General features: G+C 45.5%; 1 protein-coding gene across 6 annotated transcripts in view; it reads right to left on the bottom strand.

Moving 5' to 3' along the window:
• The window catches only part of ATXN7L1 (ataxin 7 like 1), a 256,174-nt gene that overhangs the window by 112,323 nt on the left and 119,004 nt on the right, over positions 1–24,847 (bottom strand). The window contains exon 4 of one of the 6 annotated variants that reach the window (XM_027539691.1): positions 23,343–23,860. The exons of the other annotated variants lie outside the window; for them this stretch is intronic. Within the exon in view, the coding sequence (XP_027395492.1) occupies positions 23,778–23,860 (83 nt within the window). The 3' untranslated portion in view covers positions 23,343–23,777. Of the gene's footprint in view, positions 1–23,342; positions 23,861–24,847 lie in introns of those variants that run through there. 6 annotated transcript variants of the gene reach the window in all.

Here is a 24,847-nt window from a genome sequence, read left to right as displayed (position 1 = left end):
ACCCAGGGATTGAACCCAGGTCTCTCACATTGCAGGCAGATTCTTTACCAGCTGAGCCACAGGGGAAAGTCTGCTGAAGGGAAAGCAAATGCAAACCCACAGAGTATAAAGTGAGGCAGGAAAGGGAGATGCTGGCAGAGGTGAGGAAGTCTGCAGGTTCTTGGGGACTTGGGACCATACCTTAAGGTCCTGCTACACAAAGCTTGGTTCCCAGACCAGCAACAGGGGAACCTGTTTTGAACAGAATCTCAAAGCCTCACACAGACCTTAAGCAGAGTCTGCATTGTAGCAAGGCCCTGGGGGCAGGGGTGGGAGAAGGCATATGCAGATTAAAGTTTGAGAGGCATTCTCAGAAGACCAGATGCTCAGGCCCATCCCCAGAGGTTGTCATTTAATTGGTTTGGGGTGGGCTAAGGCATCCATATTTTTAAAAACCTTTGCAGGTAATTCTACTGCAAGCATTCCATGTTAGGACCTCAGCTTAGGCCTTCCCTTGAGACTTGTGGAATGGAAAGATGGAGGAGGGCAAGGGGTGGAGAATCCCAGCTCTGCCACTAAAGAGCTACATGACCTTGGGCACGCCACTCAATGTCAAATCAAGTAAGTAGATTAGATTAGTGGTTCCCAAAACTCAGAATCAGAAAATACACATTCTTGGGTCAAGTGAATTTTACTTTGTGGGGCTGGGCCTGAGGATTTGGCATTTTTAACAAATTTCCTAGGGGATCCTCGTGCAGCTGCAGAGCACCAGTTTTGGAGACCAGTGGACCAGATGACCTCTTAGAGGAGTAGCATTTTATTTTATGTTCTGAAGCAACGATAAGTATATGCCAATATAGGGCAGTTGAAACATTTTTTGTCTGCACTATACTTTGTAACTCACAGTAAGAAGGGCTTTTCATGGAGATCCCATATATATATAGGGATATATATATATATATATATATATATATATATGGCCACCTGATGCAAACAGAATATATATCCTAGGAGGAGCCTGGTGGGAAACAGCCCAGAAGGTCACAAAGAGTTGGACACGACTGAGCATGCATGCATGCATATATATATATATACACACACACATATGTGTATACATATATAAAACATATATTTGGACTATGTGTGTGTGTGTGTGTGTCTGTGCCTGTGTGTGTGTATGTGCTCAGTCACTTCAGTCATGTCCGACTCTGCGACCCCATGGACTGTAGCACGCCAGGCCTCCCTGTCCCTCACCATCTCCCGGAGTTCGCTGAAGTTCATGCTCAATGCATCAGTGATGCTGTCCAGCCATCTCATCCTCTGACACCCTCTACTCCTTCTGCCCTCAATCTTTCCCAGCATCAGGGACTTTTCCAATGAGATGTCTGTTCACATCCAATGGCCAAAATACTGGAGCTTCAGCATCAGACCTTCCAGTGAATATGTAGGGTTGATCTCCCTTAAGATTGGCTGGTTTGATCTGCTTGCTATCCAAGGGACTCTCAGGAGTCTTCTCCAGCACCACAGTTCAAAGGCATCAATTGACTGGTGTTATGTCTTCTTTATGGTCCAGTTCTCATGACCATTCATGACCACTGGGAAGGCCACAGCCTTGACTATACAGACCTTTGACAATAAAGTAATGTCTCTGCTTTTCAACACACTGTCTAGGTTTGTCATTGCTTTCCTCCCAAGAAGCTGTCGTCTTCTGATTTCATTGTTGCAATCACCATCCGCAGTGACTCTGGAGCCCAAGAAGAGGAAATCTGTCACTACTTCCACCTTTTCACCTTCTATTTGCCATGCCATGTAATGGGGCTAGATGCCACGATCTTAGTTTTTTAATATTTAGTCTTAAGCTGGCTCTTTCACTCTCCTCCTTCACCCTCATCAAGAGGCTCTTTAGCTCCTCTTTGCCTTCTCCCATTAGAGTGATCCAAAACAGAAATTTCACAAGACATTGCTTTTCTTTACTATGTAACCTACCGTATGTTCTCTTTTCTTCCCTATTTTATTTTTAAATGCTTCGCTCTACTGATTTCACGATCCATTACTGAGTTTCAATGACAATTTGAAAAATACAGTGTAGACAATCTGTGAATGAAGGGTGATGGCTCTGTCAGGATCAGAAAGCCAGAACCTGTAAGCCATCTGGTAGAAGGCATCCAGCTCCATGACGACCAGTCTAGCCCATGAGAGCCACAAAGGCAACTGATCACCAAGTGAGACACTACAAGAAAGGGGTTTGGTTGGGGAAGTCAGAAGGGAGAAAGGGGTCAGTGAAGGCCCAAGGAGCTTAGCAATAAGCACAGAGGCAATATGCATTACTCTAGCTTTTAGACCAGAAAGGATCACAGGACGTTTACAGCAGTGCTCTCAATGCTGGAACTAAATCAGAACTACCTGAAGAGCTCTTGCAAAATAGGGTTCCTCAGTCCTGACCCCCAGAGACATCAAACCTCAAACCCAAAGTCCTGCCAAGTGATTATACTCTGTAGCCGAGATGGAAAACCACTTGGATTTATGAATTAGTTAAAGAGGCAAGGTCATTCCAACAAGGGCTTAATTTCAAAAATATACACACAACTCATACAATAACAGAAAAACAAACAACCCAATCAAAGAATGGGCAGAAAAACCAAATAGACATTTCTCCATAGAAGACATACAGATGGCTAAGAGGCACATGAAAAGATGCTCAACATCGCTAATTATTAGAGAAATGCAAATCAAATCTACAATGAGGTACCACTTCACAATTAGAATGGCCATCATTAAACAGTCTACAAATAACAAATGGTGGACAGGGTATGGAGAAAAGGGAACACTCCACTGTTGGTGGGAATGTAAATTGGTGCAGCCACTATGGAAAACAGTATGGAGGTTCCTCAAAAAGCTAAAAACAGAATTGCCATATGATCCAGTCATCCCATTCTTGGGCATATATCTGGACAAAACTATAATTTAAAAAGGAACACGTACCCCTATATTCACAGCAGCAGTATTTACAATAGCTAAGACGTGGAAGCAACCATAATGTCTGTCGACAGATGAATGGATAAAGACGGTATGGTACATATATACAATGGAGTAATGCTCAATCATAAAAAAGAATGAAATAATGCTATTTGCAGCAACATGGATGGACTAGAGATTACTGTACTATGCAAAGTAAGCCAAAAAGAGAAAGATAAACACCATATAATATCACTTCTGTGAAATTTAAAATACGACATAAACGAAACTTATCCATGACACAGAAACAGACTTACAGACACAGACAACAAGCTCCTGGTTGCTGAGGGGAAGGGAGGGTGGGGGAGAAGGGATTGGGAATTTGGGATTAGCAGATGCAAACTAAGATATATAGAATGGATTAACAACAAGGACCTTTCATACAGCACAGGGAACTATATTCAATCCTGTGATAAATTATGATAGAAAAGAAAAAAAAAGAGGCAGGGTCATTTAATATAAAAATGTGGGTCCTTTAATTTCTTAATTAAGAGGTTTCCTATCTGTGAAATAAGTGAAGAGGAACTAAAAAGCCTCTTGATGAAAGTGAAGGAGGAGAGTGAAAAAGTTGGCTTAAAGCTCAACATTCGGAAAACTAAGATCATGGCATCTGGTCCCATCACTTTATGGGAAATAGATGGGGAAACAGTGGAAACAGTGGCTGACTTTATTTTTTTGGGCTCCAAAATCACTGCAGATGGTAACTGCAGCCATGAAATTAAAAGACGCTTACTCCTTGGAAGGAAAGTTATGACCAACCTAGATAGCATATTCAAAAGCAGAGACATTACTTTGCCAACAAAGGTCCGTCTAGTCAAGGCTATGGTTTTTCCAGTAGTCATGTATGGATGTGAGAGTTGGACTGTGAAGAAAGCTGAGCGCCAAAGAATTGATGCTTTTGAACTGTGGTGTTGGAGAAGACTTGAGAGTCCCTTGGACTGCAAGGAGATCTAACCAGTCCATTCTAAAGGAGATCAGTCCTGGGTTTTCATTGGAAGGAATGATGCTAAAGCTGAAACTCCAGTACTTTGGCCACCTCATGGGAAGAACTGACTCATTGGAAAAGACTCTGATGCTGGGAGGGATTGGGGATGGCAGGAGAAGGGGACGATAGAGGACAAGATGGCTGGATGGCATCACCAACTCGATGGATGTGAGTCTGAGTGAATTCCAGGAGTTGGTGATGGACAGGGAGGCCTGGCGTGCTGGGATTCATGGGGTCGCAAAGAGTCGGACACGACTGAGCGACTGAACTGAACTGACTAACTATCTGTGAAATGGGGATACCAACACCTGCTTTAGCAGTTTGCTGTGAGGATTAAATAAGATAAAGTGAGCTTTATTGTGAATCCAACTTCCCCAGTGGACTACAGAGAACACTAATCTCCAGAGAGGCAAGTCCAAGTTCACACAGCTGGGCAGCAGCAGGTCAGAGATGATACTCACTTCCCAAAGCTAATACTATTGCACTGTGAGACCGCCTCTGGGTACCGGAATAGAGCCCAGAGAAAACTCAAAAGATCCCTGATGGCCCCTCTCATCATTCCCACACTGAACTTCAGCCAGGGAGCCCTGGGCCAATGTTGAGTCCCTCACACAAATGAAGTCTTTACCCAGAACCAGGTCAGACCCCAGCCTGCAACATGGTACAGGCTGGGCTTTCAACATGGTGCTGATGGTGTTTGATCTGGATCCATTTGAGCTCGATGTTGTTTTCGGATCACAGTATTAGGGACGCAATAGATGCCTTGTGGTGAAAATGGAGTTTTCCCTCCCTTTATGGAAAGTGAGCTGGGATGAGAGGTAAGGGGTAATGGATCAGCCAGCTGGAAAGCAGTTTCTGCAATTCAGACATGAGGGCTTAATGGATTGTGAATGTAAGGGGTTGAATTGTATCCCCTTAAATGATGTTGAAGTCTCAACCCCCAGTACTTATGAAGTGAAGTGAAGTGAAAGTTGCTCAGTCATGTTCAACTCTTTGCAACCCCATGGACTATACAGTCCATGACATTCTCTAAGTCAGAATACTGGAGTGGGTAGCCTTTCTCTTCTCAGGAGATCTTCCCAAGCCAGGGATCAAACCCAGGTCTCCCTCATTGCAGGCGGATTCTTTACCAGCTGGGCCACAAGAGAAGCCCAAGAATACTGGAGTGGGTAGCCTATCCCTTCTCCAGCGGATCTTCCCAACCCAGGAATCAAACCAGGGTCTCCTACACTGCAGGCGGATTCTTTACCAACTGAGCTATCAAGGAAGCCCCAGTACTTATGAATATAACCTTATTTGGAAATAGATTCTTTGCAGATGATCAAATTAAGACCAAGTCATTAGGGTGGGACCTAATCTAACACAACAGTGTTCTGCAGAAGGGAAATTTGAACACAGAGACAGATACACACAGGAGAGCACAATGGGAAGATGAAGGGAAGACTGGGGTGATGCGCCCACATGCAGAGAAAGGTCAATGGCTGTTCACAAACCACCAAGAGCTGGGAAGAGCCTTGGAACAGAATCAGCCCATAGAAGGAACCAAGCCTGCTGACACCTTATCTCAGACATCTGGCTTCCAGAATTGTGAGACAATTTCTTTTGTGGTACTTTGTTACAGCTGCCCTAAGAAACTAACACAGTGAATGTCAAGATCCTTGTTCAAAGAACACATCGTCATGTACGGCAGCAAAGAGATCCAAATGTCTGTCCTGGAGATCTGAGGCTTTAGAAGAGGAAGCCCGCACTGTCCCACGTGTGCCTGTGTCTGGTGTACAAACCTAGCCTTGAGATTTAGCTTGTGTTCTAAGTTCAGGATTACCAACCTCTTCATTGGTGTTTTCGAAATATGCCTGGATATGAGCAAAACTCAATTTTCTAACTGACTTTCTCATCAATACAACAGATAATAACTCTCACATAGTAGATAATATCTGCCAGGGACTTTTCCAAGTGTCTTATGTAAATGAATTCATTTAATTGACACAACAATCCTACCATTTAGGTACTATGATTATGCCCATTTTACAGACAAAGAAACCAAGACACTGAGAGGTGAAGTAACTTCCCCAAGGCTGTACAACTAGAAATGCTGGAGCTGGGATGTAAACCTAGGATTTTTGCTCCAGAATCCACGCCCTTAAACACCACAAAAAATGATTACCACTTGCTAAGGGTTCATTCTGTTGCTATTCTAAATACTTACATTTGTAACCTAGTTCATATTCATAACCATTCATGCAAATGTTCAGACTGTTTATTTTTTCCATATTCTTACTTCCAGGAAAGTCATCTTCATTTTGAATCAAAATAGATAGCCCACATCCCATACACACATACATACAATCTGGTCCCTCCAACGGAACAGGTCACTGGCTGGTGATCCCACAGCTACCCCTAGCGGATGCCTCCCAGGGGCCACGGTTCGCCCCTCCCCGTCTTGACACACCCACCCACACCCAGTCCAGCGTCCAGGTGATCCTCCAGCTAAAATGATGAAGTGCCAGTCTCCTAAGGCCAAGCTCACTGCTTTGCAAACCAGGATTTGTTGGGGTTTTCTACTTTCCCAGTCAGAGATGAAGGGACTCAGCTTCCCAACCACTGTATGTTTATGCCTGCATGCTCAGTTGCTTTAGTCGTGTCCGACTCTTTGTACCCAGACAAGACTACTGGAGTGGGTTGCCATGCCCTCCTCCAGGGGATCTTCCTGACCTGGGGACGGAACCTGTGTCTCCTACATTGCAGGTGGATTCTCTACCACTGAGCCACCGGAGAAGCCCATGTGATTCATATTCTGGCATAGAACAGTAACTCTTGCTTTGACTGAGAGGGCCCGGGGGAAAGGAGGAGCAGGAGCACAATGTGAGGAGAAGGAAATGGACAGCAAGCACAGGATGGAGAAGGGGAAAAACCAACGATGACTGCGTATCTGTGCCAGGATCTGGGGCCAGGAACTCAGTGCACTGAGCCCACTGCCAGACACTGGGAGTGGTCAGGCAGTCTGCTGCAGAGCTGGACTTGAACCCAGCACTCCAGCTGCTGCACTGAGGGTGGGCGGGGCAGCCTCGCTCAGAGGTTCAGACTGGGAGGAAGTCTTCTCCTCAGGAATCCTCGGCTGGCTAAGGAGGCAGTGATCACCATGGCATTGGCCACACCTACAAGGTGATCTCTGCAAGGTCCCACGTGCCCCTCAGGGCAACACTGAGAAGGCAGCGATGGTGGCTGAGGTTTCTTTACTTTGGAGGCTGACTGCTGTGCCGTGTCACACGGCCGTGGTGCAGTAGCCAGGCGGTGCACGTACACATACAGTTGGGCCTTCCAACTCCCAGCCTTCTGGCTCATCACCATAAAAGCTCACAATGCCAGAGGCAACAAAGCTTCCTTTCAGAATCAGCCAGCGAGACACCCCGGTGATTATTGGTTCCCTCTAACTCTGATAACTTCTGAGGAAATCGATCTTTCCGCCTCAGTAACAACAAAATTGGTCTTTGCATCTGTGCAAATTATGCCGATGACAGCAATCCTGAACGCTAATCAAGTATCAGTCACTGACATGAGTGGAAAATGGAGCTAGAGTCTTTACTGAATCCTTGTTTTGAGCAAAGCCAAGCAAGGGTTGTTGGAGAAAACACTCTTTTGAAATAGCACAGCTGAGTAGAAAGGGCATGAGTGTGGAGGCCCCTAAATGCACGTGCTCCCTGGGCCTCAGGTCTCCCATTTGTAAAACATGAGAACCATCACCAGCCCTCGGGTCACTGCTCATGCAGGCCTTATATAGAAGCAACGATTTATCAGACACTCAGAATAACAGGGGAGAATAAGTCTACTGGGGAGAGAGTTCCCTTTCTTGCCAAAATGTTAGCTCAGAATGTATTTCACACACACCATGTCCACACCAGGTGAATATTCTCTTTCAAATCCCATTCAGGCTTCTGAGAGATCAGGTACCTAGTCAAAGGGCTGTTCTGATTTCTGTTCATCCTTGGCCCAACTCAGATCTCACTCCCTTTAAGGACTCAGATTTCACACCTTTAAAGAGCCTTCCACTCCCAAATGCAAAACCTGAATCTAACCATGAGGAAGCATCAAGCAAACCAAATCAAAAGACATTTTACAAAACACATGACTTTGAGTCTTCACAAGGGTCAAGGCTGTGGATGGCAGACTGAAGTATGGATCATGAGTTAGGCATGCTAACTAAAGGCACAGGTCAGCCTGGATTTCCAACTTTTTTTTTTTTTTTGCTATACAGTGTAACTGGAAAAATTTGAATTACGTCCACATCAAGTATAGTAGCTTCCTACTGTTACCTAAGAGAATATCTTTGTTTCTAGGAAATACACATTGAAATATTTAGGGGTAAAGGGATATGATATTTGCCACTTACTCTCAAACTATTCAAAAATGTATAATAAATTAAAAATGTAAAAATGGATACACACACACATATGAGGAGGAGTGTTTGAACTATTTTTGCAACTTTTCTCTAAGTTTGAAATCGCCTTCCTAGCCCCAAACAGCAGCATTCCACGATTGATTGCATGGTTTCCCTTTCACTGTACAAATGTCCTTATAATGGTTTTGTTTTTTTTTAATGTGAGTGGTGTATGGGAATTCTTTTTACTCTTCATACTGGTTGACTAACAGGAAAACCATGTTACAGCTGGATGGATCCCGAGATCACCTGGTTCAGTCCCTCTAGGTGATGAGCCCAGGACCCAGGAGGGCCTTAGGCTGGCTGTCACACAGCTGACAGTGCCTGAGCTGACCCCAGAACCCAGGTCCTGACCCAAGCCCAGAGTTCTTTCTTCTCCTTCACACTGTGTGACCACACTATGCATTTGGCTGCAAAGGAGTGACAGCTGTGACAGAACATTGATCCCCTCGGCCTTTGGGGCAATGGCTGGGGCCCCGTCAGGACAGGGGTCCAGGTCCATCTCTCTGTTTATTGCAGAGGAACCATGGAATGAAAAATGTTGGGCAGCTGCTCTCATCTCATCTGTCCCCAGGGCTCTAAGGACCACCTATATGCTAATAAGGTTCAGACTCGTCTCTCTGACCCTGACCTCTGTCTGAAGTCCACAAGCCTATATCCAGCCATCTGCCAACTCCTGCCCATTGAACTGGCACATCTAATGTGACAAATGCATCCACAACCAGGTGCTAGATTGTCTCCTCCAACTCCTTGCTTTTCCTTATCTCCATCCAGTACCACCATTCACCCACTGTCCAGGCCCAAACCCAGGGGCCACCCTAGCCTCCTGCAGCTCTCTGACACCTCACAGACGATCCACCCACATATGTGCATGCTCAGTGGCTACTGTGTTCAATTCATGGGCTCTAGCCCCGGGATTTTTTAACAAGAATACTGGAAAGGGTTGCCATTCCCTTCTCCAGGGGAATCTTCCTGATCCAGAGATCGAACCTGAGTCTCCTGTGTCTCCTGTACTGGCAAGAGGATTCTTTACCACTGAACCACCTGGGAAGCACGCCTTCCAAAGACCTCCAGAACACACTTTTCCCCAGTGTCACCATCACCAGTCCAACCCAGGCCACCATGATTTCTCGCCTGAATTTCCCCAGGCACCTTCTGATGGAATCTGACCCCACCTCCCCTTTCTACTGGGTGTTCCCTACCCAGCAACCACAGTAAGCCTGTCTCTTCCCATCTAAAAGCTGTCCAATAACTTCCATCTCAGAATCAAACCCAAGTACTTACAAGAGTTTAGCTGACTGAGTCTCCATGTGTGGTCTGGTTCCTTTCTCAGGATGCTTCACCCCCAGCAGCATGGGGTGGCACCCCTCAGGCACCCAGCCCTTTGTTGTCCAGGAGCATGACCAGCTCAGTGTGCTCCAGCTTCAGGGTCTTCCCCTGCTGCCCGCTTTGCCCAGAGTTCTTCTGCCAAGTGTCCACAACGCTCTGACTTCACACTGGGCCTGGCCTCAAGCGTCTTCAGACAGGCCTTCCCTGACTAGCTCGTGTACAAGAGCACCCCCTTCCCTTCGCCACACTGACGTTTCTTCTCCTGCCATCATATACTTATTTGTTTACTGTTTCTATCCCCTAACAAGTCCCTAGAGGCTGTGAATCTACTTGGTTCCCCTGGATTCCAGCCACTGCTTGGCACATAACAGGAGCTCAATATATATGTATTAAAAGTAATGAATGAACCCATTACACTGAAAAGGTAAGGTGCAGGATGATGCATATAATATACAGTCATTCATTAAACAAGAAAAAGAAATAAGCACATTTATGCTTGCCCATCTTTAGGAGAATTTAACAGCTGTGGCCTCCAGGAGGATGAATGGGTAGCCTCAGTGGGGGGCCTTTTGGTGCTGTCTGAATTTTTCAGTAGGTATGTGCACTACTGATTCGATGAATTAAAAAAAATGTACATACATATATCTAATCATTATATACCTAAAGCAAATACAATGTTATAACAATTATATCTAAAAAAAAGCCCCCCTGTGATTAAATCCACATTTCCTCCCCCAAAGTGTAAAGGATACTTCTATCAGTATGTCAAAACATATATGCATTACAAATATAAAATCACGGTACACAAATTCCATACATACAATACATAACTTAGGATACGACTTCTTTTTCATTGTAACACAATGCAGTGTAGTTTATCAAAACCCAGGTTAAGAGACATTACATCTTGTACCTACAGTCACAGTTCTCAGAAAAATTCTACATATGCAAAAGCCCCTTCGAGACCTAAATGAAAAGTAACTGAGAAGAGGACTAAGAAAGAAGAAACAAAGGCAAACATAAAACAAGGGCTTCTCAGGTGGCACTAGTGGTAAAGAACTTGCCTGCCAACGCAGGAGACATAAGAGATGTAGGTTTGATCCCTGGGTTTGTAAGATCCCCTGGAGGAGGGTATGGCAACCCACTCCAGTATTCTTGCCTGGACAGTCCCATGGACAGAGGACCCTGGCAGGCTACAGTCCACTGGGTTGCAGAATCTGACACGACTGAAGCGACTTGGCATAGCACATATGCATATATATAAAACACATCAATACCTCCCAACCCCAAAGCCCAGCCTGGGTGGGTCCATGACTTTTCCAGGTCTGAGGGTCTTGTGACTCTCTGTTGGACCTGTTAATGTCTTGGCCACCCACCGTCATGATCATAAAATAATTATGAGAAAACAGAGTCACAGCAGACTTAGCTTCCATTTGTGGGAAGCGGCAACGGGCAGTTGTGGAATGCTGGACTTGGAATACCTGTGAGAGCGGCCCAGTTCTCTTCCTACCTGAGGGACTCTGAGCAAATTCCCTGCATGGCCTCAGTGAGTCGGGGTGTGACAAGAGGATGTGGAGGCCTGATCTGTCACCTTGGAGGTCTCTCCAGCTTCAGCAATCTGGTTCTGTTCTGATTAGATGGTGCCAGTTGGACCACATAAACAGACAGACAGACGCAATGCTTCTGAGATCCACGGAGACATAATCCTGATGTCTCAGGAATCCTCCGGCCAGACAATGACCCAGCGGCGTATCCTCCAGGCTACCTGAACCTGGCGATGACTGGGCCGGAGAACTGAGGCTCACCCTCCTGCCTTCAGAGGCTTCCTCCTCCAGTCTGGGGCTTGCAGCTTTTGCACCATGTGCCTCTGCCAGCTTTGACTAACCAAGCGAAGCAATCTGGGTGCTGCCACACACGAGTAAAAGCAAGACAACCTGAAGCCGGGTGTGGGCAGAGCTGCCTCCGTGTCCCCAGAGCCAGGCCCACCCGGGGAGACCAAGAGGAATGCGGGGCAGGCCAATTAAAGTGAGCTTCCCTTTCCTGAAAAACGCTGGAAAGAAAAGATGGCGGCGAAGAGTTCTCAGCAAGTCTGGAGAAAGGCCCTGAGGTGGGGATGGGGATGGGAGCGGGAGAGGCAACTCGTGGACACTGGACAGGGATTCTCAAATATGCTGCAGGAGAGGAAGGAAGGAAACAACGTGGACGCCCAGGAAAGAGCCTCTCACTTGGGAATGCCCCATGTTACTGTTCTCCTTATTAGATCTGTCTTGCTAACTATTTTAGCAGAAACTAATGTGAAGGTAGGTCTGTGCGCGCCCTTTGCACACGCCAGGGAGTTGGTAGAGGGGTGTTTAGGAATATGTTGGGTTTCAGAGGGGATTCCCTGTGGAATCAAAGCATTTTCTAGATAGTCCTCCAAATAGAGTTTAGGGTATGGTTACTTCTCTGAGTTCTGCTATGAAGGATATAGAGTTTAGAGGAAGAAAAGATAAAATGAAAATACTGTAAATGAAAAGGAGAAAGAAAATGTGTCTTTCAAAAGGAGTCTGGTGATGTGTCTGTGATTTGATTTTCTCAACCGGTACTTGCTTTTGAGGTCTAATTCTGCCCTTATTTTGAAAACTCAGGAGTTCGAGACTTTGAGGCTGTCTTTTCCTGGGTGGGGGCAGGTGAGAATTAAAGGTATACAAAGTTGTCACACTCAGAAAAGGGTGACAAAAAGAGGTTGTCTAAACTCCATCCCTGGATATTAAAGAAGATATAAGACAGCATTTAGGCTGGTGGACAGACTGAAGGAGTGGCAGACCCATTCATGGGGGTATAGGTAGGGCCTGCACTTCTTTATTTCAAAAAGCCCCAGAGATAATTGTAATTCAACCCAGTTCTCTGTTGTCGCCTCTGAATCCCTCTCCCCCAGGTCCAAACTCCCTGTTGAGAACCACTGTTGGACATATTGCCTAAAAAATGAATCAGCCAGTGAGGTTTCTCCCTGCACTATTGTAAGATCTTACTGTACCTATAACAGCCATGCTCCATAGGAACCTCCTAGGCCTTCAAATAGGGCTTCCTTGGTGGCTCAGAGGTTATCTTTTTAAAAAAATTTTTCTATTTAATTGCAGGCCAGAACAGGGTATAGATTAAGAACACTTCAGAAAGAAGCTGAGATGGAAAAGTCTGTCTTCATGCCAAAGGAAGATAAAGTCCCAATTCCCAGCTCCAGGGCCTGCTCTGTCACCCACCAGTTTGTGTTTCGAACAATGTCTTTGTGAGCAGTTACATATGACGGATGATATAATTTTATATTTACAATTGTACTTTCAAAAATGCCACCTTTATCAATCATCATCCTCAAAATCCGTAAGAGGCCCCTCACTGCTCCTTAAAATAAAGCACTCACTCTGAAAGTGGGTTTTCCTTCTTTCTCAGTTGGTGTCCAAAGCTTTCTGTGGTCTGGCTCCAAGGTGAAGTTCCTAACTGTCCTGCCACACACTCCTATCACTGCCAGCTGGCCCGGTGCCCCACTGTTTCATATTCCTCTTCAGGGCTGCAGTAACTGCAGGGAACTGTATCATTAGGGTTATAGATGCATCTTGACTATTCCCCAACTGCTGGATTTTATGCTTCTCTTCTCTGAATACTGCTATGAAGAATATAAGCTATCAGCTAGTCCAGTGAATTTTGGCCAGTCACTGGAATATGGAATTATGAGGGAGGGGAAGGTGGGACTTATTTTATTTGATCGAGGTATAACATGCATACAAGAGATGCTACAAATCACAGATGTGTCACCTGTGATTCGTACTTTGGATGTACAAAACACCCTCATGTAACAGCACTCAGATCAAGAAACAGAAGCTACCAGCACCCCAGAAAAGCTTGGGTAAAGGAAGCTTTTTAAATCTGACACATTTAAAACAACTATGCGGCTGCTGACAAGCGCTCAGTCCAACTCTTTGGGACCCCATGGACTATAGCTCACCAGGTTCCTCTGTCCATGGGATTTTCCAGGCAAGAATACTGGAGTGGGTTGCCATTTCCTCCTTTAGGGGATCTTCCTGGCCCGGGGATGGAACCCACATCTCTTGCATCTCCTGCATCTCCTGCACTGGCAGGTGGATTCTTTACCACTAGCACCAGCTGGGAAGCTTCCAAGAGCAACTACACTCTAACAACAACAACAGCAACAAATTCTCACTTTCAGCCCCAATCCTTGAGATTCTGATTCCTAAATGTGGAGCGAAGCCCAAGAATTCGCACGTTTAAGATCTCCCCAGGGGTTTCCCACGTATCACCAGGCCTGGATACTACCAATCTACTGAAGGTTTCCAAATCACCCCTGAGATGTCACCCAGGGGCTGGCGGTGGAGACAGGGAGCTGTCAAACCTGCCTTCCTCTTTAGTCAGAGCCACGGGCATCTCCTTCTTAAACAGGATGTCTCTCTGTGGATACAGACAATCCCTTAATCCTCAATTTTGAAAGCCACCTGTATTAGTCAGCATTTGATCCAAGAAGCAAACCTACAAGAATGGATCTGAACATACAGGTATATGTACCTGTGTATCTATGGGTCTATTCCAAGTATTTGACCTTTTGCAACAGCAATTGCTATTTAAAAGGCCTCTATAAGGCTGTTGCTTTTGCATCTGATGATGGAGTGTGAAGTCCACAGGGCAGGCATTGGGAAGAAAAGAGGACAGAAAGTGACAGAGATCAAGAACAATTTGAAACTCATAAGCTTTAACTGGAACCCCACGAGGATGAACTGAAACTTCTGTCCATTCTTTATACCTTTGATTTCCATGTTATGCATGTTCCCACAGAAGCCAGAGGCCTTCAAGAAACTAAACACACAGACTTGGTCCTGGAGTCGGACAGGCTGAATGAGGATCCGGGGAAGGTGGAGCAACTGCAGGTCTGGCCTCTGCCCACCAGCGAGGTGAGCGGCCAACTGGCAACAGCGCATGTGGTACAAAATGGCTGCTGCTGTGCCTTCCTCCTCCAGGTCTCCATGGCCCAGTCAGTGAGCAGCCCACAGCATAGGGACTTCTGGGAAATGTAGTTTAATCCAGCCAGGTCTGTATAGTCAAAGCTATGGTTTTTCCTGTAGTCATGTATAGATATGAGAGTTGGACCGTAAAAAAGGCTGAGGGCCTAAGAATTGATGCTTTTGAACTGTGGTGTTAGAAAAGACTCTTGAGAGTCCCTTGGACTGCAAGGAGACCAAACTAGTCCATCCTAAAGGAAATCAACCCTGAACATTCATTGGAAGGACTGATGCTAAAGCTGAAGCTGTGATACTTTGGCCATCTGTTGTGAAGAGCTGACTCACTAGAAAAGACCCTGATGCTGGGAAAGACTGAAAGCAGGAGGAGAGGGGACAACAGAGGACGAGATGGTTGGATGGCACCACCGACTCAGTGCACATGGTTTAAGCAAGCTCTGGGAGATGGGAAGGACAGGGAAGCCTGGCGTGCTACAGTCCACGGGGTTGCAAAGGGTCGGATATGACTGAGCGACTCAACAACAACAACCAGCCAGGTCAACACCTGAAAAGCCACTACCACCCATCTGATCACTGGTTCTCAAGCTTGGCTGCACACTGAAACCAAGGTGGAGTTTTAAAAAACTGATGCCAGTTTTCAAACCTGCCAACAGGATATGTGAATGCTGCCCAGGTTGCCCTAACATGCAGTCAAGGCTGACAGACTGATGTGAACCTCAGTGCTATCCCCAAGCCAGGATAACAGAAGGCAAATTTTACTCTTGTTTTGCCCTAAGAGAAGCATTAAAAGACCTGGTTATTTTTCTGAAGATCCTAAAATGTTTTTCTCCTTATCCTGCCTTCTGGCATCTGTCTGCCCTCCCTTCTTGAACCTAGCCACAATCGTCCTCAGCACATTGGCTGCGTGTGTCTTGGACAAAGCCCTTCTTAGTTATCTTCCCAGTCTAAGTGGATCAGGAGCATGGTGGGCAGATCCTGAGATCATCCCAAAGTAATCATAGTGAACTGCAGTCTCAGAGGTTTTCACTGGTAAGCTTCTAAATAAAGTATCTCTTCCTCCTAGGCATAGACTAATTAAATGATTATAACACTGCAAAGTGGTCAGTGAACGCTTAACCACTGTAACATGAGCCAGTGTTGGCAAGAGCCAGTGCGGTGAGCACGTGAGTCACTAAGCTGCCACTGCGAGACCAGGGACTGAACCTGGGCCACGGCAATGAAAGCCTGGAGTCCTAACACTAGGCCACCAGGGAATTCCTGCTGGGTCCTTCTTAAGGATGGCTGAAAAAGGAGCCCAAGAGGGGTCACCGCAGGAAAGGAAGTAGGAAAAGGGTGGGGGCTGAGAAGAGCATGGGTTCACATTCCTCCCATACCACTAACTAGTGGAGGAGCCCTGGGCAAGTCACCGACTTAGAAGTCAATGCTTCTAAGCCCCAGGACCAGCCCTGCCTCTCTCATGCAGTCACAGAGAGAGTCTCAGAAGAGATGTAAGAGAAGCTAGAGGGAAGAAAGTCCCACAACACGGACATTTGTCTGTGCAAGGCAGTAGTGTTAACTCTGCTACAACACTGTGTCATGGAACAGTTCTCTAGATTATGGATTATTTAGATCCTTGTTTTCCTTCTTCTGTCTATGATGCGGTTATTTCTAAGGAGATCCACTGAACTGTGAGAATGACACCATTGGTTAGATGAGGTCTTTGGGATTTCCTTTGGGTTTCTATTATTTATGCTCTCCCCCTCCTTCCCATAGCAGACAGTGAAGACTGCTGGGCCACCGCAGTCTATACTCGGTAAGTTTGCACAGAGAGAACCTTTCTAAGACATAACAGTGAAATAACCTTTTCCAGCATCTTTGTGAAGTGAAACTGAAACTGGAGAAGGATCAAGCAGTGCTACATATTTTTACTGAACCATGTTTATTATTTAAGGTAGATATTTCTGTGCCGGAATTAGGCTTTAAGCTCCTTGAGGGCAAGGGCTGACTCCAGATCCCACGTCATGTGGATCTGCACCAGAGCCAAGGGCAGTGCAGCAGAAAAGACACTGGGGGCAGGGAGCCCGAGCTCCAGGTTCTGGGCGTAGTCCTGCCGCTCAAAAGTCATCAGTCACCCTCTCAGCCTCAGTTCTTCCTCTATAAAGTGGAAGTTAAGTATTTCATGGGATTTTAGACAACGTGAATTTAGACAGTGTGTGGGAAAATACTTCTGTGACCCCAAAGTGCTGAGCCAGTGGGAGAAATGTGCTAAGAGCTGTCACTTCTCAGAAACGAGATACTGGCCGATTTTCTTGTTGAAGACAGGGAGGCTCAGAGTGGAGGGGGTCAACCTCAGGCCTCAGATGAGGAGATGCTCGGGGTGGAGGGGACCAGGAGAGCGATGTCCCCAGAAGTCTGCAGTGACCAGAGCAACAGCAGTGGCTTTCTCATCACCCACCTGTGCTCCCCCTGCTGATGCAAGCTGTTTGTTGGCCTGGTTCCTTGTTTATTCATTTGTTCATCAAGTGTGCTTTGTTTTTTAATTTTTAAAATATTTATTTACTTTCATCTGTGTTGGGTATTCGTTGCTTCATGGACTTTCTCTAGTTGGGGTGAGCAGGGGCTACTCTTGCAGGGCACTGGCTTCTCATTGCAGCGGCTTTTCTTGCTGCGGAGCATAGGCTCTGGCGCGCCAGGCTTCAGCAGTTGTGGCTCTCGGGCCGTAGAGCACAGGCTCGATAGTTGTAGCGCATGGACTAGGGTCCGCCTCACACCTCACGGCATGTGTAATCTTCTGGAGTCAAATATCGAACCCATGTCTCCTGCACTGGCAGGTGGATTCTTTACCACTGAGCTACCAGGGAAGCCCAGCTCATCAGGTTTTTATTGAGCATCTACTCTGTGCCATGCCCTGTGCTGGAGGCTGAGAATTGAATGGTTAGCAAACCAGGATGAAGCCCCTGCCCTCAAGGGGCTGACCTACCCTACTGACTCCCAACAGGCTGGACTCAGGCTTCCGCACTGACAGAGTTGGACAACTAGCTTCACGAAGCTGCCCCAGAGACAGGTGTAAATGTTGTGTTTTAGTGAGATTCTAGACTGAAGCTAAAAAATATCAACATGTTGAGGCCAGATCTGCTGAGAAGAGAAAGAAGAAAAGGTAAACTCCCAACTCCCTTTCAGGTCTTCCCTTACTGGGCTCCTACCTCAGGTTTCCAGAGTCCTGTTCTTTATGACTTCACCCTCTATTGAAGTGAACTCTCATCTAACTCATTCAAACTAAGATGGCAAATGCCTTGGTGAAAGCCTTGAGGTAAAGGAATGACATCCCAACTGGAGGAACAGGTCTTTCAGAGGTCACCCTAAAATCACATTAGGGTGGCCACTTCAGACTGGCACCTGCAGGGACCACAGAGAGGGAGAAAGTGGGAGACTAACAGCCGGGATGAGTAAAGTAAGCAAACCCCCGTGATCTTTATTTATTGGCTACTATGGTGAGGCTTGTGGGATCTTAGTTCCCCAACCAAGGATTGAACCCAGACCCTGAGCAGTGAAAGTCTAGAGTCCTTACCACTCTGGACCACCAGGGAATTTCCCCCTGCGGTCTTTAAAGGTGACCCCAGGTCAGCGAGGTGTGAGGGCGGGAGCAACGTGGCTGTCGTCAGAGTTCTAGGCTTTGTTTTAGGTGAGGAAGGCTTGTGGGTGTGTAACCCATGACAGCTTAGACGGTAAAGCATCCGCCTGCAATGTGGGAGACCTGGGTTCGATTCCTTGGTTGGGAAGATCCCCTGGAGGAGGGGATGGCAGCCAACTCTGGCATACTTGCCTGGAGACTCCCCATGGACAGAGGAGCCTGGTGGGCTACAGTCCATGGGGTCGCAAAGAGTGGGACACAACTGAGCAACTAAGCACAGCACAACCCATGATGAAAAGCAAAGAACTAGATCCTTGACTATGGAAAAAAAGGAGGGAAAAAAGAAAGACCAGGAGGTCTTCAGCAGCCAGAACCCATGAAATCTCCACCAATCGATCTTCTTTTCCTTTTCGATTTTGACAGAACTGCCAGGCAACTCCACTGGTGCCCTTCCAGCTGGAATTGCGGTATTCCTCTTTGTGAGAAAGTAAGACATATTTTAGTACAAGCCAAAGTCAAATTCCTTAAAGACTATAGGTAATGTGAACCCCAAGCAGACTCATTAAATGAAAACTTTGTTCTGTAAAATAACGTACAAACACTCAAACCTGCACAAAACAAATGGGCAAACATCCTCTGGACACCAGGTGCAGGAAGAGAACCTCGCCAGCCCCCAGGGCCCCTCCACGCGTCTATCCTATCCCTATCCCAATCACAGCTCCTCCCCGCTTCCAAAGCAGCCACGCTCTTGACTTATGTGTTTGTTTCCATGTGTTTATTTACGGTTTTATCACCCTAGTGTGTATCCTTAGACACTGTCACTTAGTTTTACCCATTTTTTAGACATCTTTTATGCTACTTTTAAGTGACCACTTCCTTCCATCTATTTCCCTTATCATTTATCTGTTGAAAACTCAGGCCATCTAATCTGCAGTTTCCTACTGTCTGGGTTTTGCCCTTGGTGCTTGCCAACACATCCAAGGGCATGATTTCTTAATACAAATAACTTCCCATTAAAAAAAACAACTGGTACACAAGCCATGTTTTTAAGGAGGGCACAAACCACCATAATCGCTTTCTCAGGAGTATGTGGGCAAAGGGAGCTCTCACAATAGAGGTAATGAGGCAAGGAGAAAAAAAATGTGATCTGGGGAGAGCTCTCTGTGGAACTAGTGATTTATGAAGTTTTTTTTGCAATTGGAAGTGACCAGGGAATGTTTCTCTTTAATGTTTTCCACTATAGTTTGCTTTAGTAGGAAACATATTTGCAGTGGGGTCTGGCATCACGTTATGCTCCAGGGTCCAGGGTTGTATCCCATTAGGTTTTATCAGAGACGACTGCATAATAGGAATCTGGATGTAGTAAAAACCTAAGGAATCTAAACCACTAACCAGACTCACCAAATGTAATAAATATAAATGATAGATGAAAGGAAGATAGATCTGGCCATTTACTTACGGTTTGGAGCAATAAAAGCAAGCTTTAAATTTTTTTCTTTTCTCTCATCTTAGCAGGCAGTCCCATGAACATACTTATTAGCATTTTCAAAAGGCTTTATCAAATATTGACTTAATAAAGAAGTGTATCCACTTAATGGTGACCTCCAGACACCCCCATTAAGTTCAGGACCCTAAATTATATGCTTCAGGGCTATGGCACCCACACAATTGAGAAAAGAAATGAATGGGGTCATACATGGAGATGGGAGGATTTTTAACGCTTAAAATTAAATATGTATGTGGACTGTTTTGATTTGCACAGGAAAAAAAAGCTCCCAAACTGATGGATATAATAAAAAATTAAAAAGTCAAGGCACTCTTAAAATACACATACTATAGATAAAATAGATAACCAACAAGGACCCACGGTACAGCACAGGGAATTAAACTCAATGTCTTATAATAATCTATAACAGAATAGAATGTAAAAATAAAAAGAATATATATGTGTGTGTATAACTGAATCACTTTACTGTATACCTGAAACTAACACAGCATTGTAAATTGACTATACTTCAACAATTTTTTTTTAAAAGACAAGAGATAACAATAACAACAAAAAAAGTCAAAGTACTCTTCAAACCCAGTTGGCCTTTGAAACTTCACTACAGCGTTGCTTGTAAAACCATAAAAGGGGCCTAAATAACAGCGGGTTGGGGGGGGTGGTTGACAAAAGAAATTAGGCAGAGGACTTAACTGATCCCATTCTGGTTCTATATTCTCCGTGCTTCCTCTGGTTCTTTTAGGGACTGTATTTGTGAAAGAAATCAGGAATGTGTATCCTTCTTCCTGCCAACAGTGCAGAGAAGGAGCCAGAGGGTGGCGGGGGGTGGGAGGAGATAATCAGGAGCAGGACTTAGTGTAGATTTGACAGCCAGGTTGATTTCTGTCCCGGGCTCAGGACTTTTTAAAATCTGCTTGCAAGATTGATTTCTACTCTTAGCATGTAGAGGGTAAAGTGATTTCCAACCCTGGTTTTTACAACGCTCTAGGGTATTTCCAATGATTACAATGTGTGTCTTTAAAATTCCCCAAACTAAATTAATCTGAATTCATTGAAAAGGCAAATATGATTCAAAAACTTTTTTTGCTTAGTTATTGTCTCGTTTACCTTTCTAAAGTGTTTGATACTCCCTGGAATTCCTTCCTGCTTGGGCTCTGTGACAGTGTTACTCAGATGTTTCAGGTCTAACTGCTTGCCTTCCTGGCTGGCCTCTGCTTCTCTTCCAGGCCTCATCTTGGATCACTAGGAATTCCACAGAGTTCTTTTCTTGGCCCTGTCCCATTCCCACCCCAGCCCCCACCCCAAAAGCCCTTTATGAACTCCTCAAGATTTCCAATTCCAGCCTCTAAGAGCTATTTGCTGTATGAAATACCCACCATGGGAAATTCCTCAAGGGTAGCCAGGCTGGGGCTCAGCAGCGATGCTCAAAGATAGAGGAGATCTTGGAAAAGGGGTTAAATCTATCATGACTTCTGGGTTTCTATTAACTCACTTCTAAGTCTGGGTTGGGCTCAACCTAAGCATGTTACATGCATTATGGCATTTAATCTTCACACCACCTCTCCGAGGAAGCATGATTATAGGCATCTTCTACACTTGAGATCTAAGCTAGGCGACAGCGGGCTCTAGATGAAGCAGCTGGGCTGTGAGCCATCACACTCTTCTGTCTGAAGCACTGGCGATCTTATCCTTTATTTCTGGACAAACAGACTGGCTGGATCAGGGCCTGGCCGGAAGGTGAGCCCAAGCCCTACCACGATGCAGAAGCAGCCAATCAAAAGGACAGGAACTCAGCCAGTTAGTGTGTGTGTGTGTGTGTGTGTGTGTGTGTGTGTGTGTGTTTTACAGTGACTTACTCTGCATGGATGGTTGTGGTAAAAGTGAGGTGTCATCACAGGGACAGAAAAACGCACAGAGTAATGAGCAATTGCCATCAGAGCTCACACCACTGGTCCCTGCCTACACATACGGCCCTATTCTGACTGGAAGGCAGGGAGTAAAAAGTGAAACAACCCTTGAAACTGAAACCAGATTATCCATGGCAATTAATTAAATATCAATGTTTTCTAGGCCTTATTAAAGTAAGTGTTTAGTGTATTTTCTTATCCTCTGACGTTCACTTCTTCACTTGTCAGCACCTGCTGGCAGCAGCTGGAGTAATCCGGCCAGCTCTGCTGTATATGCGAATCAATTTGATTTCCCCCCAAAAGATTAAAAATCAGTAGAGTGATTTGCAAATAAGGCATGTCACTGAAAGCACCAACAATAAGACAGGGTTGAGGAGGACACGCCCTCAGGTCATCACTGACTTCCTTCTACTCAAAGTAAATGATTTCTTCCCTACCTCATTCTTCTTGCCTGCTCTACTTACTGTATGTGATATTCTGGGCGATCAAAAGACTCCTCCTACTTTTTGAAAAATTCGCTCCTCTTTTGGCTTCCAGCATGCTGTCCTTACGCCAGGTTCCCTTCTTGGCTCTTGTGCTGGTTCTATAACTGATAATCTGTTCACCCATCCATCCATCCATCCATCTTACAGATGTTTAATGACCCAATATACCACGCATGAGCAAAATGATAGGACATCTTTATGCCTGGTTTTACAGCTGAAAATGTTTTTATATTATTTTATTAATTTCTTGCTACAACCATGTGAGGTGGCTGTTAGTACCACCACTTTAGAGGAAGAAACAGGCTCTGAAAGGATCTGGGATTTATTCATACCAGCATAGCCAGCAGGTGGCAGAGTATGGACATGAATTCAGGTTTTTCTTGCCAGTAATTCACAATGGTACTCTCTTACATACTGACTGGTCAAGTAGAATTTTTAAACTAGTCTCATTATTCCTAATGAAATGTCATGATACCTATTCAATGCCTAGTTATTAAAACTGTGATAGACCCTGGGGAATTCAAAGTCTGGGTTCCTACTCTCACAGAGCTTGTGGCCCTGTTGTTATTATTGAGTTGCTATGTCGTGTCCGACTCTTTTGCAACTCCATGGACTGCAGCCTTCCAGGCTCCCCTGTCCATGGGATTTCCCGGGCAAGAATACTGGAGTGGGTTGCCATTTCCTTCTCCATGGGGTCTTCTCGATCCAGGGATCATACCCGCGTCTCCTGCATTGGCAGGTGGATTCTTTACCACTGAGCTACCGGAGAAGCTCATTGTGGCCTAGTAGGGGAGACATGAATTATAAGTTCATACCACAAACATTTGTTTTTAAGGTATGAGGGAGAGTGGACTAAGTTACGACAATCAGGAAGTCTTCTAAGAGGAGGTAATCATTAAAATGCATTCTGAAAGATGAGTCAGTTTCAGGAAGAGGGGATGAAAGAAAATCATACACAGAGAAGGAAAAGCATGTGCAAGGGCCCCCTGGCAGGAATACCCAGTGTGCTGAGATTTTGAAGGCCAGTTTGACTGGCACAGAGAGACTGAAAGGGAGCCCGGCACAGGATGTAGTTCAGACCACACAAGACTTTGTAGCCATGATAATGATTTTTACTTTTAGCTTCAGAGCAATGGGAAGACACAAGGCAGGAGAATGACATGATTAACTTTTCTGGTTCTCACTTCTGTGTGCAGAATGAATTGCAGAGGAACAAGAGTGGAAGCAGGGAAAAACAGCTGGCGGGCTTTTGCAGTTGTCCAGGCGAGAGGTGATGATAGCTTGGACCAGGGTGGTGGTGGTGGTGGACATGGAGAGAGGAATCCCACGGGTGCCCCCTGTTCTGCTCCAGCCCATTTTCTCCCTAAACCCTGTCACCAGAATGTGCTCACGAATTTGCAGTACATGGAAGCTTGTCCACACTTTGGGGCTCGGCGGGAGTCTCCTCTTCCAGGAAGCCTTCTCCAGACAATGCCAGTTCTCTGAGTTCTTTCAGAAGTTGAGTCTATCTTCTGTATCATTCATTTCACATCTGCTTCTTCTCTATGGCTTGGATGTCCTCTGGTCCATTCCTGAAGATGCCTTCATTTCTCTTGTCTTGCTTTCTCCCTTTAGAAAGTAAATGCTTTGTTGGCATTTGCTGAATGGTATCAACAGGGCTCCTTTGGAAATTACATTTGTAAATGATTATTCATGCCAATTGCCTTTTTTCCCCCTAAATTAAACACTGGTTACTTTAAATCTGTCTTCGTGATCTCGTTCTATCAAAATGTATGTCCCATTTTTCTATTCTTTCCTTTCAACTCTTTTCCATATATCTCCTACTAGAAAGCAGCTTCAGGGGAATGAAGTAGGGGTGGGGGGCAGGAGTGTAATTAAACAGGGGCTATCTGACCAGAATTCCTATACCTTTTAATGGGGTATTTGATTAATTCTTTCCACAGGCACCATTATTCATGCCTTGATGGAATCTCATTTTATAGCCCTTAATACATGGACCCAATTTATCCACATCACATTGTATTCTAATACTTGTCATCCAAGTTATTAGCTATCTCCTTCTCAGTGTAAAATCATCAGCAAGTTTGATTAGCTTATTCCCTGGGGATGATGGGGGAGATAAGAAGAGACATAGTACAATATGACCACCAACAGTTTGGCATCCTCAAGAGCAGACAGCTAAACAGAATCCACTTACGGAGCTGGGGTGGCTACGTAAGCATCTGTCCTCACCCCCGTGGGAGGTCATCTGTGTGGTACCCAGGAGCCATAGCCACAGAGGGCTGGCCGCTGTCATGCCTGGTGGTACTGAGCCATTATCCTGAGTGGGATCACTTCAATAAAAAGGAACAAGGTTTTTCCCCCTCCTGCTACATAACACCCCCTGCCCCCCAAATATCATTCCTGAGAGGCACAGCTCGGAAGCTCCTCTTTATTCCAGAACACCACTGTAGCCTGCGACCCCTGTTCTTCCCCTTCTGGGGACCTGGCGGGCAGACCATCTACAAGGAGACACACCATGCTGTGTAGCGCTCTCTCATCAGTGCAGAGTTGGTTCTAAGCAGCTAGCCTCCCCTTCCTCTTCTTTGGAACCAA

This window comes from Bos indicus x Bos taurus, chromosome 4, assembly GCF_003369695.1.
Source record: "Bos indicus x Bos taurus breed Angus x Brahman F1 hybrid chromosome 4, Bos_hybrid_MaternalHap_v2.0, whole genome shotgun sequence".
NCBI classification, from domain to species: Eukaryota; Metazoa; Chordata; class Mammalia; order Artiodactyla; family Bovidae; genus Bos; species Bos indicus x Bos taurus.
This window is presented reverse-complemented; position numbering and strand designations above follow the sequence as displayed.